This window comes from Callorhinchus milii, unplaced genomic scaffold (genome assembly GCF_018977255.1).
Source record: "Callorhinchus milii isolate IMCB2004 unplaced genomic scaffold, IMCB_Cmil_1.0 Scaffold4, whole genome shotgun sequence".
Lineage (NCBI taxonomy): Eukaryota > Metazoa > Chordata > Chondrichthyes > Chimaeriformes > Callorhinchidae > Callorhinchus > Callorhinchus milii.
The window spans coordinates 8373272-8389332 of record NW_024704745.1 but is presented as its reverse complement, the minus strand read 5'-3'; the positions used below and the strand labels follow the sequence as shown (position 1 = coordinate 8389332).

The window sequence follows — 16061 nt, the reverse complement described above, 5'->3', positions numbered from 1 at the left end:
TTCAGATGTTCACGAATGGGCTTTATGTATTTGTATACAATTGTGTTTCGCCCACAAAATATGCAGTCAATTCACTTTACAGGCATGTCCTGTAAGACGTCTCAATGACATAATAAGGTACTATATCAAATGCAAGGATTATTATTATTATTATAATAAAAACAGAAATCACTGGGAACACTCCACAGGCCATGCAGCATCTACTGAGGGAAGAAAGCGAGTTAAAGTTTCAGATCGATGACCTTTTGTCATGAATTATTATAATTATAAAAGGGATCAATAAATTCCACAGCATTTGACACTGATTGGCATCTGAAATGCAGTTTTTAGCAACCCAAATTTTTTGTGTTGTGTTGACTGCAACTTCTGGGTTGGGAAATGCACTTTGGGATTCGCAAATGGTGAATTCCAAGCTGGTGATTCCCTTCCATTCCCTTCCCCCTCAAAAAAAGGCTGGTGAGCAAAATAGCTGGCATTTTGTTCAATAGTCTTGCAGTGCATCAAAAAAACCAGAAGTCACTGTTAATGCAAACGTCCAGTTTGAATCCAGCGATTGCTATTGCTCTTTAAATTCTCTTAGGTACTGATGTAGACAAATTTGGGATTTCTACTTGGTCTCTTTACTGAACAATACCCTGTCCAACTATTCCATTTAAAAAACTCTCCCTCTTTTTGCTCCCCACCAATTATAACAATAATCCTTGCATTTGATACAGCACCTAATCACATCATTGAGATGTCTTAAAGCGCTTCACAGAATATGTTGTAAAGTGTATTTTGTGGGCACAATTTGACAACCAAATGCGCACAACAGTGTCCCACAAACAGTTGTGGATTGAGTAAGCAATTTTTTTTCAGGGTTAATCCCCTCGGAAAGCAATCCGCCAATTGACTGTCAACCGAGTTCCTACTTACTGCTAAGTAAACAGAGGCATGTGGAGTAAAGAAACTTGCCTTAGGTTTCGCCCCACCTGGGAATTGAACCTGGGTCCTCGTGCTTGTGAGGCGAGCGCACTAACCACTACTCTACAAGACACCACAATTATTTCAGTTATCTGTATTCAAACACAATCTCCCCAGTAACCCAAAAGACCACAATCCATCTGAATATGGTTGCATTCTTCTTCATGATTTGTTCGACCCACTGTTGCAAATTTAAAGATGTAATAATGAGAATCACTTCATGGCTGCCTGTGAGACATTGCTGTACGCAAATTGGCTACCGCATTTGGCTACAAGAATTTTACAGTAAATTCGGTGAAGGGCTTTGAGACATCCTCCCGACACGGAATGTGCTATATCAAATGCAAGGATCCATTAATTTAATGAAGGTTAAGTGGTAAAGCAGCAATCTAGAACCCATGATAACTACATACATTGCGCTGATAAGGGGGGCATTCTAAAATGTTAAGCATTTTTCGTAAACCTTCATATTTGTATAACAGGTTAATGGGTAAGTGTGTGGTTTTAATTTGGTTCAGTTGATTACACACTCGTTTCTTGGTCAGAAGGGATGTAAGCTCATAGTCTTGGCTGAAACTCCAGTACGGTATTGACTGAGGAGGACAGCATCAACAGGAATGCCATTTTTTGGATGAGTTGTTACAACAACAACAATTACAACTTGCATTTATATAGCCCCCTTCACACATGATAGCACCTTGAAGCGCTGAAGATGTTAAACCAATACCCATTCTTCATTTGACCATTAATGGATCCATTCAAAATGAGAAGGAAGTTTCTCTCCGTATGTAGGGTAACAATCTTTCAGATTATTTCATGATTCACTGCATGACTGTTTATGGGATCTTGTTGACTCAGATGTCAGCTGCATTTTTCCATTAAACTTGGCAGTAATTATTTGTTAAACGCCTTGAGAATATCTGAAATGATAAGATATTTTAAAAAATTAAACTATCACAATTACGTACTTTTGGCTGATTGCCAAGTGCCTGAAATAGCACTTGGCAGCTAATGTATAGAAATCCCAAATGAATTGAAATAGCTGCCTCATTTCATAATGCAGTGGAAGAATTGTTAGGGTATGAACTCAACATTGGGTTGAACTAATGCTTGGCATCCTGGCTCAGTGTTAGCACTTTCACATCTGAGTCAGAAGGCTGTGGGTTCAATCCCATGTTGGGACTTGAACTCAAGTAATCTAAGGTGACACTATGATGCAGCATTGGGGGCTGTTGCATTTGTCGGTGTTACCGTCTTTCAGATGAGATGTTATACCGAGGTCCCGTCTGCCTGTTCAGGTGGATGTCAACGATCACATGGAACTATTCGAAAAGAGAAGGAAGTTTTTCCCGGTGTCCTGACCAACAATTCCCTAAACAAAATCGGTTCTTAGTTTAATGGCTGTTTGTGGGAGATTGCTTTGCACAATTGTGCTGCTGCGTTTGTTTACAAAATACATTCTATTGCACAGTAAATCCTGTGAAGCACTTTGAGACGTCCTTCTGACATTATAAGGCGCTATGCCAAGGATTATTATTATTATTTTTAATATACCAGACGTTTGGAATGCGCAAGTCATAAGGATGTCTCACAGTGTAACTCTGAGAGTTGTCACATTTCTGACACTTTCACAGGGAAAATGGGAAGTGATCGAGAAAGGCAGATCTTGCCATAGGTAAAGAGAGAGATTGAGAAAGAAATTAGAGAAGATAAATAGAGAATCCTGAGTTTAAGAAAATTCATCTCAACAACTTGCATATGCCAAAAAGTTCAGTAAGCAAGAATTAGCACTTGGAGGAAGCAGTCAAAATGAAAGAATCTGACTACGTGCAGTCTAAAATAAGTAGATGTAATAAGTATATGTCAGATAAAAATAAATGTAGAATGCCATGAACAAGACATTGAAATAGATGTCCATTTAATTACAATTCTCATATTTTTGCAAGCATTCTTTGGCCTTAGTTATACATGGGAAATGAATTATTCTCCGCCTGTCCAGTAGTCCTTATTCCAATAAACAGTACTCTCTATTGATAAACAGAACCATAATATATTGAATAATACAGATTGTAATGTCATATTGGTAACCACAATTTTCGCTTGATTACCTTCCGTGCTCAAGAAATTATTCAGAGTTTGATCATCTTAGACATGTTACATGTGGGTTATTCATTTTACTCAAAAGATGAAATAAATCTGGTTGATTATTTAATTGGCTGCATTGTTCAGACTGTGTTAAGGAGCAGGTTTGATAAAATGGTCTTTTCTTGCTCTTCACTTTTTCGTAGCACTGCAGTGATCCTTGCCTGGAAGGGAAATATTACCGCACTTTTTTTTTAAATGGTGCCAGTCGCAAAAATTTATTTATGTCTAGTTCAGAAAATAAGATTTACTTCTCTTTTGGTCAGTCTTGACCACATGCCGAAACACCCTGCCATGCTTAGGAGTAATTAAACCAGACTGAGAATTCCACATATGCATTCCACTTACACATGGAAATTTCTCTGTGGTACTTTCTCACAGGAGGTATGCAACTTGCTGACCATGTTGGCAAGATCCAAGGCTTAGGGTCTGCAGAGTGTATATTGGGGTAATGCTAAAAACACATAGCTTGTCATTGAGAACACTGGCTGGCAAGGTTCCCACTTCTTGTCCAGCTAGGACCCTCCTGATATGTTAGGGTTTCAGCTTGCAGGGTTAATGGGAACCAAGTGGGAAGATTCCCTCCTCCCAGTGAGTGACTTTTCTTGAAGTCCTACTGACCAAGCCAGACTGGCTGGTTTGCTGTCAGTAGTGTTTGTGATCTTACCAGGACAATAATTTCATTAAAGTAGAATTTCAACCTGAGTGTTATTATAACATTTATCGAGTGATCTCTCTTCATTCTTACGTTGTAATCAGACGACTCAACTCACGTGCAATGCATTTTTTTGCTTAGTAATTTTTTGCTCAGCCGGGTGTCTGACACATATGAAACCCATAACCAGAGTATCAAAGAGTATCCAAACCAGAGTGAGAGTTCCATGCATCCCATTTGTAAATTAAAATGTGCATATATTGGAATGAAACACTCACTCCTCCCGAGAGGGACGCATCCTTCCTATTTAATCCCAGAGGGTTTTAGGCACAGGCTTTCTAGAGGCAATATGGGGGACTCCAGTGTGTGCATTGGGGTACTGTCGGGAGTTTAGCCAGCTAAAGCTCCCGAAAGGGAATAGAGGCCCAGAAGATTCAGAGTATTCAGGCATAGTTCCAATGGTGCTAGCGAAGGGGACAAAAGGCATGCGGATGGGGGGGGGGGAGCTGGCTGAGCAAATGGGGTGAGTGGTTGGGGAAGGATATGGTGTGAGCAGGTTTGAGAAATAGAGAGGTTCTTGGACATGAAGTGATTTGTAGGTGAGTGTGAGGATGTTGAAATCGATCAGTTCTGCCATGAGGGAGCCAGTGGAGCCTGGCAAAGCTTGGGTTAATGGGGGTGTGGAGTTTGGTATACGGGTGAGGATTCTGGCAGCAGAGTTTTCAGCTTTGAGTATCATTGCACAATAAGAGAGACAAGAACCCTGGCTCTGCCCCGGGATCCGTTACTGTGATGCGCTCTGAGATGCTGTCCGGCGTGGAGGGCGCTATATAAATCCAAGTTGTTGTTGTTGTTGACTACACTTCCCATAAAACCCCTACAGAAGTAACTCCATTCAATAGGGACTACAATTCCCATAGTGACCCTATTTTATTTAGTGTGTGGCATGCTCAACCTTGTATAGTAGTGGCCACTTACCTGTTTATTGAACCCAGACTTCTGACTTCTGTACTAGTTAGTCATTGGGACTACATAGTGAGCTTTCATTATTTGTGAGTCTGTGCCTAAATATAGCAATAATCCTTGCATTTGAGATAGCGCCTTATCACGTCGTTGAGACGTCTCAAAGCACTAAACAGAATACGGGTATATTGTAAAGTGGAGTGACTGTGTATTTTGATGAAACGCGGCAGCCAATTGATCACAGTAATGTCCCGCAAACAGTTGTGGATTGAGTGAACGCATTTTTTGGAGAAGGGATTATTACCCTCGGAAAGCAACTCACATCGACAAACAACCGGGTTGCTACTTATTGCAAGCTAAGGTGTGTGGAGTAAGGAAACTTGCCTAAGGTTTTGCACTGCTTGGGAATCGAACCTAGGTCCTCTTGCTTGCTAAAATGCCATACATCCAACCAATAAAGCTGAACTGGCTCCAAGGTGGCATGTCTGCCAATGGAATGTCGGAATCGAGACAGCCCTCTGTTGTGGTGTCAGTAGTCGGTTCCTGAGCCAGGTGGGTCTGCAGTATAATGACAGCACAGCCAGTCTGGCTCATCGGCAGGACTTGGAAGGGCAGACCAGTCACTGGGGGCAGGAAGTCATCCCACTCAGCCCGTTAACCCGGCAAGGCAAAGCCCGAACAAGTAGTGTGGTCCGAGCTGGATAAGCAGCGGGAAAGCTTGCAATATGATTGGCAAGCTATGCAGTTTTAGCTGATCAGTCGTCGCGTCCCAGCCCCGCTCCTTTCTTTCTCATCATTCCCTCTTTGAACCCCTCCAATCCGGCCTCCGCGCTGCCCATAGCATGGAAACAGCCGTGGTCAAAGTCACTAATGACATTCTGAACATCTGTGATCAGGGCTCCCTCTGACTCCTTGTCCTCCTCGACCTCTCTGCCGCCTTCGACACTGTCGACCACTCCATCCTCATACAATGCCTCTCCTCTTTACTTAATCTTCACGGATCTGCCCTTGCCTGGTTCAATTCCTCTCTCTCTCACCGTCTCCACTTTGTTGCCTCTAACGGTTTCTCCTCCAGCCACCGCACTGTCACGTCTGGCGTCCCCCAGGGCTCTGTCCTTGGCCCTCTCCTCTTTAATATCTACATGCTCCCCCTTGGTGACACCATCCGCAAACATGGGGTCAACTTCCATATGTATGCGGATGACACCCAACTCTATCTTTCTGCCTCCACCCTCAACTCCAGGACCACTACTGTCCTGACAGACTGCCCGTCAGACATCAAGTCCTGGATGAGGGCAAATTTCCTACAGTTGAATGTGAACAAGACTGAGGCCCTCCTGATTGGCTCACACCAGCACCTCATCACCTCCGGCTCTGACAACATCAACCTCCATGGGGTTGCACTCTACAACTCACCGCCAGTCAGGAACCTCGGTGTCTTGTTCGACCCTCAACTGTCTTTTCTCCCCCACATCCAAACCATGACCCGCTCTGCCTTTCCTCACCTCCGTAACATCGCCTGACTCCGTCACTACCTCACCCCTCAGGCCGCTGAAACACTTGTTCATGCCTTCATCACCTCCAGGCTCGATTATGTAAACATTTGTCGGCCTTCCCAACTCCTCCCTCCACAGCTGAAGATAATCCAGAACTCTGCAGCCCGTGTCCTCTTCTGCACCAAACTTCGTGACCCCATCTCCCCCATTCTCCATTGGCTCCCTATCCTTCGGAGGATCCAGTTCAAGATCTGATCCTCACATACAAAGCCCTCCATGGCCTCGCCCCACCCTACCTCTGCGATCTCCTGACCCCCTACCAACCCGCCCGCTCCCTCCGCTCAGCCGGCTCTGTCCTGCTCCACGTCCCCCAACCCACCACTGGCGGGAGAGCCTTCAGCCACTCTGCCCCCAACCTCTGGAACTCCATCCCCCAATCACTCCTCCTCGCCCCCTCCTTGGCCTCCTTCAAGTCCCGCCTCAAGACCCTTCTCTTCGACCACGCCATCGGTCATCCCTCTTCCCCTCCCCTCTCCCTCCCCGACCCCGGCTCGGGTCCGAAATGCTGTACTCTGTCCAGCGCCTCGGGACGTCCTCCCGACGTGAAAGGCGCTGCACAAATGCGATCTTGTCGTCGTCGTCGCCAAGACTCCAGCAATGCCCGCCCTGGGCTCCTCAAGCCTTGGGCTCCTGCCAACCTGCGGCTGATACTTTCCGGAATTAGGCGAACAGGACGCGTCCCTCCGGGGGCGAGAGCGCGCATTCCGCAGACACGATGGGCCGAATGGCCTCCTTCCGTGCTGTACAGTGCTATGGAAAGACTCCAATGCCCACAATGCAACCACCACCACCACCACCACCAGCGCTGACTCCTTCCGGCCCCGCCCCCCTCCCTCGAGAGCACCCCCCCCCCCGCGCTCTTGTCAGCACGCAGCCTTGATGATTGGGCCAGGCGGCCGTCACTCAAACGGCCTTCCCCGCCCCGGCCCGCCCCGCCGGCCAATCGAGTTGCCCGAGGGTGGGCGGGATGACAGGGGGGCGGGCGGGGCGGGACGTAGAGGGGTGAGAGGAGTGTGCGGGGGGAGGGGGTGGGAGGAGGAGGAGGGGGTGGAGCCGCTCCCTTTGTGACGCGTGCGGACGGACGGGTGACTGTTCGGAGTTACCCCGCCCCCCCCCCCCGCCCCCCCCCCCCCCCCACCCACTCCCCCGGTCGCCCCAACCGCCGTTCGACGGAAAGAGCGAGCGAGCGAGCGTGCGTGCGCGCGCAATCGCGCAGGGCGCGCGGGGCTACGCGCAGGTAGGGGCGAGAAGCATGGCGGAAGGGGCGAAGGAGTTTGAGGCGGCGGGTCTGAGCGGGGAGCTGGAGTGGATAGAGACCGAGCTGCGGGCCTCCCCGGGCCTGCTCGCCGTGTCCAACGAGTACTGCTTGAGGTTTTGCCGGGTGAGTGTCCGAGGAGGGAGGGGAGAGAGGAGGAGGAGGAGGAGTGGTGGTGGTGGAGGAGGAGGAGGAGGAGGGGGTGGATGATGATGGTGGTGGTGGTGGGGAGGGGGGGTTGGTTTTTTGTTGTTGTTGAGGAGGAGCAGAGGATGAGAGACAGAGAGAGTAATGTTGAGAGTGAGGGCTTCTTGACAACACCCCCACCCTCCCCCTTCCTCCTCCCCTCTCCTCTCTCTCCCCTCTCTCCTCCTCTCTCCTCTCTCTCTCTTCCTCTGTCTCTCTCTTCCCGTTGCACCCAGAGTCAAAAGTTATTGTGGCACACATCAGCCACTTGCCACACACACACTCACTCACTCACTCACTCACACACTGGCTGTTTGCTTTCTAACTTCATGTTATTATTTTTTTTGGGGGGGTGGGTTGGGGTTTTGGGGGTGCAGGTGGGGGTGGGTGGGCAAGAAGCTATTTCAAAGGGTTGTGAGTGTTCTGTCATGTTGTTTATTTCGAGGGGTGAGAGGGTTGGGGTTGAGGGTTGTGGGGGGTTGTGCTTTGGAAACTTTTTTTTTGCTTATTTGCAAATGGCTGTCGTCTATAGACAGGCAGAGAGAAGAGAGAAAGAGAGAGAGAGAGAGACGGGGGAGAGCAATAGATAACATTTGCTTCTGTTTTCTCCCCCCCCCCCCAAAAAAAATAACACTTTTAGCAAGTGTACGGCCTCCTCTGAAAATATTCTTTTTTTAAAAAAAAGTTGTTATATATACACACACACACTATATATATATATATATATATATATGTCTTCACATCTTCCTCACTCTGTGTGTGTGTGTGTGTTTAAAAAGGACGGTTATATATATATCATTTTCTCTTTCTCTCTTTGGAAAGGTTTTTTTTGGGGGGGAGTTGATCGTAAAAATAAAGTTTCGTGAACGATCAGATGTGATCGGTGCTGTCTGCGTTCACACTGCTCCTAATGAAGGGCGATTAATTGCCTTGTTAATCGCAGTGTTTTTCATTCTGAGTGCATGTCGTCTGCCCCCCCCACCCCCCCCCCCCCCCCCCCCCACACACCACCCCACCACCAGTCGGTATCACGATTAGGCCGAATCCGACTTGCTTGGGTGTCTGTAGATGTTGGTAATTCCCAGAAGGTTTGGCCGTTGAGAGCCGAGTATGTATGTTTTGAGCGGAGTGGCAGAGTGGACGTGTGAATTTCGTTTCCAATGTTCGTGCGTGTTGTACTTTGGTAAGGCATCCAGTTCTCCTCTCAGCACGGTTCCGAATGATATTGGTAGAAAAGCAATAAAGATACGATGAAGGGTGGACTGGGTGCTTTATGGCATCATGTGATGTATTTTCAGGTTTTGTCCTAGCCATAAAATACGGTTATGCTGTTGTACAACAACAATTTGCACTCATCTAAAAGGGGAGAGGTAGGTGACCAAGTGTTCTGTCAAAATAGTTTTTTTTTTAAAAAAAAGATGGGTTTTGAAAGCTGCTAAGGAAGGGGGTGAGGTGGAGGGATGTGGGAAGAGTGTTCCAGAGGGCAGGGTCACAAGTGTCTGAAAAAAAAACAACCCACTGATGATGGGGTAGACCAGGCATGACACAAGCCAAAGTTGATGGAGCACAAGGGAGCGAGGACACAGAAGATCACTGAGGTCGGGTGGGGTGAAACCATGAAGGCATTTGAAGATCTTAATCTTCTGCTGATCTGCTGGAGGATGGGAAGCTGGGTGAGAGGGTGATTTGCTTTTATAACAGAGTATTTGGGCTGCAGATTTCTGGATGATGGAATCAATATCTAGGAATGATGCAACACTGTAACCTAATTAAGATGTTGACAACGTAAGCCACCTGGAACCTAAAACTAGGTTTCAGTCAAGTTTTGGGGCAGTTACACAGGCTGGATTGGTTGAATGACCGCCTATGCTATGATTTCTGGTTTGTTCTCTGGTATTTACTGCAATGTGGGGTCCTGTATCTTAGTGGTTTGAGCGCTCGCCTCAAGCGAGAGGACCTGAGTTCGATTCCCGGGCAGTCCGAAACGTTAGGCAAATTTCATCACTCGGCATGCCTCTGTTTACCTAGCAATAAGTAGGAACCCAGTTGTTAGTTGATTGGCGGATTGTTTTCCAGTAGTAATAATCCCTTTCAACGGAACCAAAAATAATAATAATGATTTGGTTATTCAGTCCACAACTGTTTTGTGGGACATTGCTGCGCGCAATTGGCTGCTGCATTTCGCCCACAAAATATATAGTCAATTAATTTCACAGTATATTCTGTGAAGCACTTTGTGACGTCTCAACAATGATAAGGTACTATATAAGTTATAATATCTGAATGTATTACATTTGTAGGTAGTGAGTTATTATTTTATGTTTCTCAAGTGTATCATTTCTTGATGTGCAGAAAAATGCTGCTAATCTGTGAAACTTTTCTTTCATGGAAAATAACAGGTGCAAAAAGTGTTTTAGGCTAATGAGTTTCAACATGTTTGGTATTACTATCTTGTCAGTTCATGATGTCAGATCATGACTGGAAGAGAAACTTAAGAAAGATTGGGTTGGGATGTATTGTGTTGATTAGATTGTTGGAAGTTAGTACTTTATTGTTTTATCATACTGGATGATGGTAAATAGCTTTTCTACCACTTTTCTACTAGTTTATTAAAGCTCTGGTAACCAGACTCATTGGTTGGAGTTGAATGAATGGAAAAAAATGACCAATATTTTCAGTAGAGTTCTTGGACTTCAGGGAATGTCCCAGTGTAATCTCTAATGTGTTGTAAATTACTGTTGTCTTCAAGGATGCGTGGAGTCCTGTAGCTCAGTGGTTGAGCACTCGCTTTGCAAGCTAGAGACCTGAGTTCAATTCCAGGCAGGGCGAAACCTTGGGCAAGTTTCCTTACTCCACACGCCTAATAATAATCCCTCCAAAACCAAAACAATAATAAAAAATTGGTCATTTTCAATCCACGACTGTTTGTGGGACATTGCTGTGCGCAATTGGCTGCCGCGTTCGCCCACAAATATACAGTCAATTCACTTTACAGTGTGTTCTGTGAAGCGCTTTGGGACGTCCTCCCGACGTGAAAAGCGCTATATCAAATGCAAGGATTATTATTATTATTATTAAGGATAAGAAAATACTAAACTAGTTTTTCAGCCCAGTTTTGGCTATTTGCTTAAGTACCCCATGACATGATTACCTGGATAACAGAAGTTGAGCAGTGTTGGTGTCAGGTGCATAAACCGATTTCTTATGAATAAAATAATCTATTGACAGAGTTTGATAAATGTCTAAATGCCAAGGACATTTTTTGCTCCCATTACTTCTGAACTTTTGGAGACCATAATAATTCATTGAGCCTGCAAATGTAGTGTAGTAAGGTTAATTTCACTCTCTGTATGAAAATATTCTGACCCCCCCCCAGGCTTTGAATCATGAGTGCGCTGACCAATATGCTCTCTTCGTTTGCCAATTGATAGCTGTGTCTGTCTCGGTCAGTAGTGGCCAACCTAACCCTAATCAGCCAACAAAATAAATGTCTTGATTCAATATTTCTTGAATTATGCCATAAATCAATGTTACCGGGCCAAGGATTGGCCACCGCAGCTCGTAAGTAATAATTCTGTTTTATAGTCTAATATCCAATTGAATAATGCAGATGACAATTGTCTATCCTTGAATAGTGGTGCACATTGAAGCCTACATGTTTCAAAGTCTGGTGTGTGTCACCCTTTGATTGAGTGTCCTTCATTTAAAAAGTATATTGGTTAAATTTGTGCTGATTTGAGAAAAAAGTTTTTATATTAAAAGAAACTTAGGGAACTTCACAACAGTTCTCAACAACACACTTTATTTCTCAGTAATCCCTCTTTAGAAAATTAATACAGTAATAAGTCATAATATTAAAACTAACATTTTATTATTCTTGTCAAAGCTATTGTTTAAGTGAGACAAATGATCGGAAAATATTAGGTCACTTCTATCTTGTTTTTTTTTGAGAATCAATAAAATGGTTCATTATTTTTTTAAAAACTGAAGAAACTTTGTGTATTAAAGATTTATTTCAGTTTGGACCCTGATTGCATAGAACATGTGTTAGTTGTTACAAGAATCATAATCTATTCACATCTAGATTGTGGTTCTAGCACCAACTAGGACACTCCTAAACCAGTTCTGCACAATCAGGCTGCAAACTAAAATGCAGAAGGTTGAGAGCAGATCTGATGGAAGTGGTTTATGTTGAGAGGTTTTGCTAAAGTAAATGGAGAGAAACTAATTCACTGGTCTGTGCGTTATTTCAGCACCAAAAACAGTAGTTCAAGCAGAATCCATCATAGCTTTAAAAGCTAAAGGATAGAGATTTCTTAAAAAAAGGGCAAGTGACTAAACACAAAACTCTTTTAAAGTCACAGGCTTTCTGTGTTGTAAGATTCTGTAAAACACGCGTTTAGATAAGCAGAGTTGCTATACGTATCACTTGTATTGTAATCCAGGAAGCAAATAACAGTCCAATTGCATCTGAAGGCCTATTTTTCAGACTTAATTATCTCATACCTTGAGACCCTCGTAATGTGGAGGGTGGGGCATAGATTGGGTTAGGCGCCATTCCATATTGTAAAGCAGAGCACGCGTTTTTTTTTTTGAAAGCTATAAAAGGATTTCCCCAGGTGGAGTGATGAAGGTATGCTTTGCCGATTCACAAAAGAAGTTGTACTGTGGTACTCCTTTAAGAGGAAGCGGAATCTGGGTACACTGTCGGCATGATTCCTGTTGTGGAGTTGCATTGCAGGGTGTGAGCTTGCTGCCAGCACTGTCCCAACAAGTTTTGTTTTTGACCTGTTCTCCATTGCAGGAATCTGTTTTCTTTCATCTTTCTTTTTTAGGAAGATAGTTTTCTATATATTTTTAAAGAAAATACGATACAACAACATGATAGGGTTGATTCAGTGTTATAACTTGTGTACTATTGCTGATTGTTTCTAATCTACCTTGGGCCAGTGCGGTGATCTAGTCATATGCTTGCACAATTAAAACTGTCATGGAAGAGGGCATCCTTGTAATTTGTATGTAATCAGTGATCTAGGTTTCAAAAGTTCAAGGTTCAGAATCCTTAGTAACTCTGCATTAATATCTGTATTTTAATTTCTGTTTGAGTTTCATAACTTTTAGTTCTGTAGTCGAAGCATATTGTGAAGATTCTCTTCTGGTAAAATGTTAAGGGCAATTGGAAGCAAACACTCCTCTTTCTGGCAACAGGACATCTGTCTGTTTTTGAATGGAAATTCACAGTTTTATGCAGTCATTTTGCCTGAAGGTGTTCATCACAGTGCCCAAGCCACTGTTTTATGGAGTTACTGTTAGGGTTTCGATTAAACTCGAATCAAGATCTGGAACACCAAATGTAGAGATGAAAATCTTCTAAAATTGGATGGTAATTTTTTTCGGAATTGCCCTTTTTTNAATCGCAAATTGATGGTGTTGGTGATTATGCATAACCATTTGTCTGATATAGCAGTCACGTCCAAATAATTTGTTTCTCGACTGGCGTAGACTTTTTTCAGTCTACCAAACATAAAGACCTTTGCAAAGTACCCCATAGAACTTTCGAAGGGAATACTTTTTAACAACTTCATGGATTTCCTAATTGTGTTGCTAGCAAATGTAATTATATTAGCAGTTCAGTTCATGTACAATTCAATTCTTTTTGTTTGTTTGCATTCTCATTTCTGGCACAGCTGAATATCCAGTTACAGTCTGGGCTCACGTGCGATCAATAACATTCAGATACTTTGTCCAAAGGAGCTGCTTGTGCACACGGAGCAGTATCTTGCCATGACTTGCCACCCTTCAAGAAGGGGAACAAAGTTGAGAAAAATATTACTTGCCAATATTACTTAGTTTTTTCAGGTGTGCCAAGACAACGAGATTGAAACTAATGATAACCCAATGTCTTGATTGAATAAATGACAAGTGAAGTTTTGCTCTTGAGAGAGGAATGTTCAAAGATTTGAAACCGCAGCAAGTAATGGAATAGCTTCATTCATAATTCATTTTTCTTTTTCCAAACAGGTGACTGAATGGTATGCTGGGACTTGGCAGGTCCCTTTGCCACTACTTCAGGTGCTTAAAAATGCTATTTGCAGTTTTACCAAAGCAAGACCCCTTCTCGCTGCGGAATGTGAACATATACAATATGTCTTGAGCCGGCTGGCTTTGTAAGTACTTTTTTTTGGTATTGTTATTCAGCCTCCAATAAGGCATCAGAAACGTTAGTTGATCTACAGTAAAATTGTGGTTAGCTAACTTAATTGAAATATCAGTCTGTTAACCCTGTGTTTGATATAGCACTATCTCGTCAAAATATCTCAAAGCACTTCTGTGTTTTCTGTAGAGTGTAATGTCTGTATTTTGTAGGTGAATGCAACAGCCAATTGGAGCACAGCAATGTCCCACGAACAGCCATGAAATGAATGATTAATATTTCCTCTAAGGGGTTTGATGTCCTTTTTTGAATAGTGCCAAGGGATCTTTAAGATCCACCTGAACCAGTAGACTGGGTTTCTGTTTAATGTCTCATTGGATAGAGGACGCCTCTTACATTTGACCACTCTGTCAGTGTTCCCACAGCACTGCACTGGAATAGTCAGCACTAGAATAGTTTCCATTTTGGGGCTTGAACCCACAACCTTCTGACCCAGAGGTGAGAGTGTTACCATTACCAACACAGGCTGATACCATGACCGATAACTTGCAGCAACAACGCCTTGCATTTATATAGACAGAGTAACGTGTCGGAGCCCTTGAACTTGCATGTGTATAGTTGCTTATGTTGGCAATTCACAGGTAATTACTGCCAAGTGTAGTGACTGTTGTTTGAAAGCTATAAGGTAAATATTTGGGCAACCAAAGTCCCACAAACAGCCATGAGATAAATATTTATTATTGTGAGGCAAATCAAAAGTTATTTGGAAGGTTCAATATATTTGTCTCAGGCGTTTGTTCTGAGATCTTTATGTATTTATCATACGTAAATGACCTGTATTCTCAGACTTGAGTGCAAGGTAGTTAAGTTTACAGATAACAAGGGGAGATTATGCAATTAGAGGAGACAGACAAGATTTTACAAAGTGTGCTCGGCCTCAGTTGAGCACTAGAAAATTAAGTTAACTGCAGACAAATGTAAAGTACTCTTTATAGGAAGTAAAAATAGAATGCACATATACTCCAGGGATGCAACTTGTGATGGGCTGGGCCAATAGAAAAGTGTGGAAATATTTGCCAAAAATGACAGAACCTTTGACAAAATTGCGGAAATATTGGTCAATTTTGCGGGCGATTGCATAGGGTTGACTGGTGCTATCGAGAGACGCATTTTGTGAAACAATCCGGATTAAAACTATAGGCATGCCTCTCCTGAACATGCAGTTATGTTTAAAGCACAAAGTGTTAATTTGAATAGTACAATTCTTACCAAGAATTTGTCGCAGTTTAGGCTGGGCTCTGGGCAAAGCCGATTTCACGCTTGCGTATTGCGGATGCACAACCGAACCGCTCCACCCACAGTAACAGCATCGAGCAAACAGTGCCAAAGGCCCGGGGCCTAACACACTGTGTGTACAGGTTTATAACAGAGTGGGTACTTGTGGTTGATTCGCTGAAAAAGTGCGGCCCTGCCAATGGGGGGAGTTGAAAGAGTCCTAGTGGTTTGACTTCTTGCTAACCATATCCTGTTGTAGCTTGTGGCTGGTCACCTGTGTGGGGGGTGGTGGGTGAAAGAATTAAACACAAACTTCTAAACATCAGTGGATTTGTAAGTCTGTTATACTTGTTTGTTTATGGTCTCACATGTGAAATTAACCAAGTGGACTGCCATAATGATTGTGTAGCGTTTTGGCTAATTTCTTTAACCAATATTTTGAAAGCTCATTGTGTAATTTTCCGATGTACAGTATTATCTGCTGCGTGTAAGATTAGAGGTTTTAGGCCATTCATTGTAAATTTTGTGTAGTTGTTACCTTTGTTTATTTGAACATAGGGCAGACACAGATAGTGTTGTCACTGATGTTTGGATGTGGGAGAACGTTAGGGAGAGAGAACACTGTTGTGTGATCCAAATGGAATTGTATATTAATAGATTTAATTGCATTTGAACAGTGAAATAAATTCTGCAAGCTTAAACTTTTACTTATTCCAGTAAGTTGTCCCTTTATAAACTTGAAAAGGTATAAGCATCAACAATACTGGAATGATTAGTACATATATTAGTTCATATAGGAGAGCTTGAATTCTGGGCTGCTAAGAGCTCCTGGTAATTTGATGTAAAAATGTTTTTATCCTGCTGGAAATTGATATGATTCTCAATTTGAGGAAACATTTTAAAATCTCTTGG

At 43.4% G+C, this 16061-nt stretch overlaps 1 protein-coding gene across 1 annotated transcript in view; it reads left to right on the top strand.

The window, feature by feature from the left end:
* Positions 1-7518: 7518 nt before the first annotated feature.
* The window catches only part of znf654 (zinc finger protein 654), a 29179-nt gene continuing 20636 nt past the window's right edge, over positions 7519-16061 (top strand). Inside the window, exons 1-2 of the mRNA XM_042334029.1 lie at positions 7519-7660; positions 13742-13887. Coding sequence (XP_042189963.1) covers positions 7532-7660; positions 13742-13887 — 275 coding nt within the window. The 5' untranslated portion in view covers positions 7519-7531. The remainder of the gene's footprint in view (positions 7661-13741; positions 13888-16061) is intronic.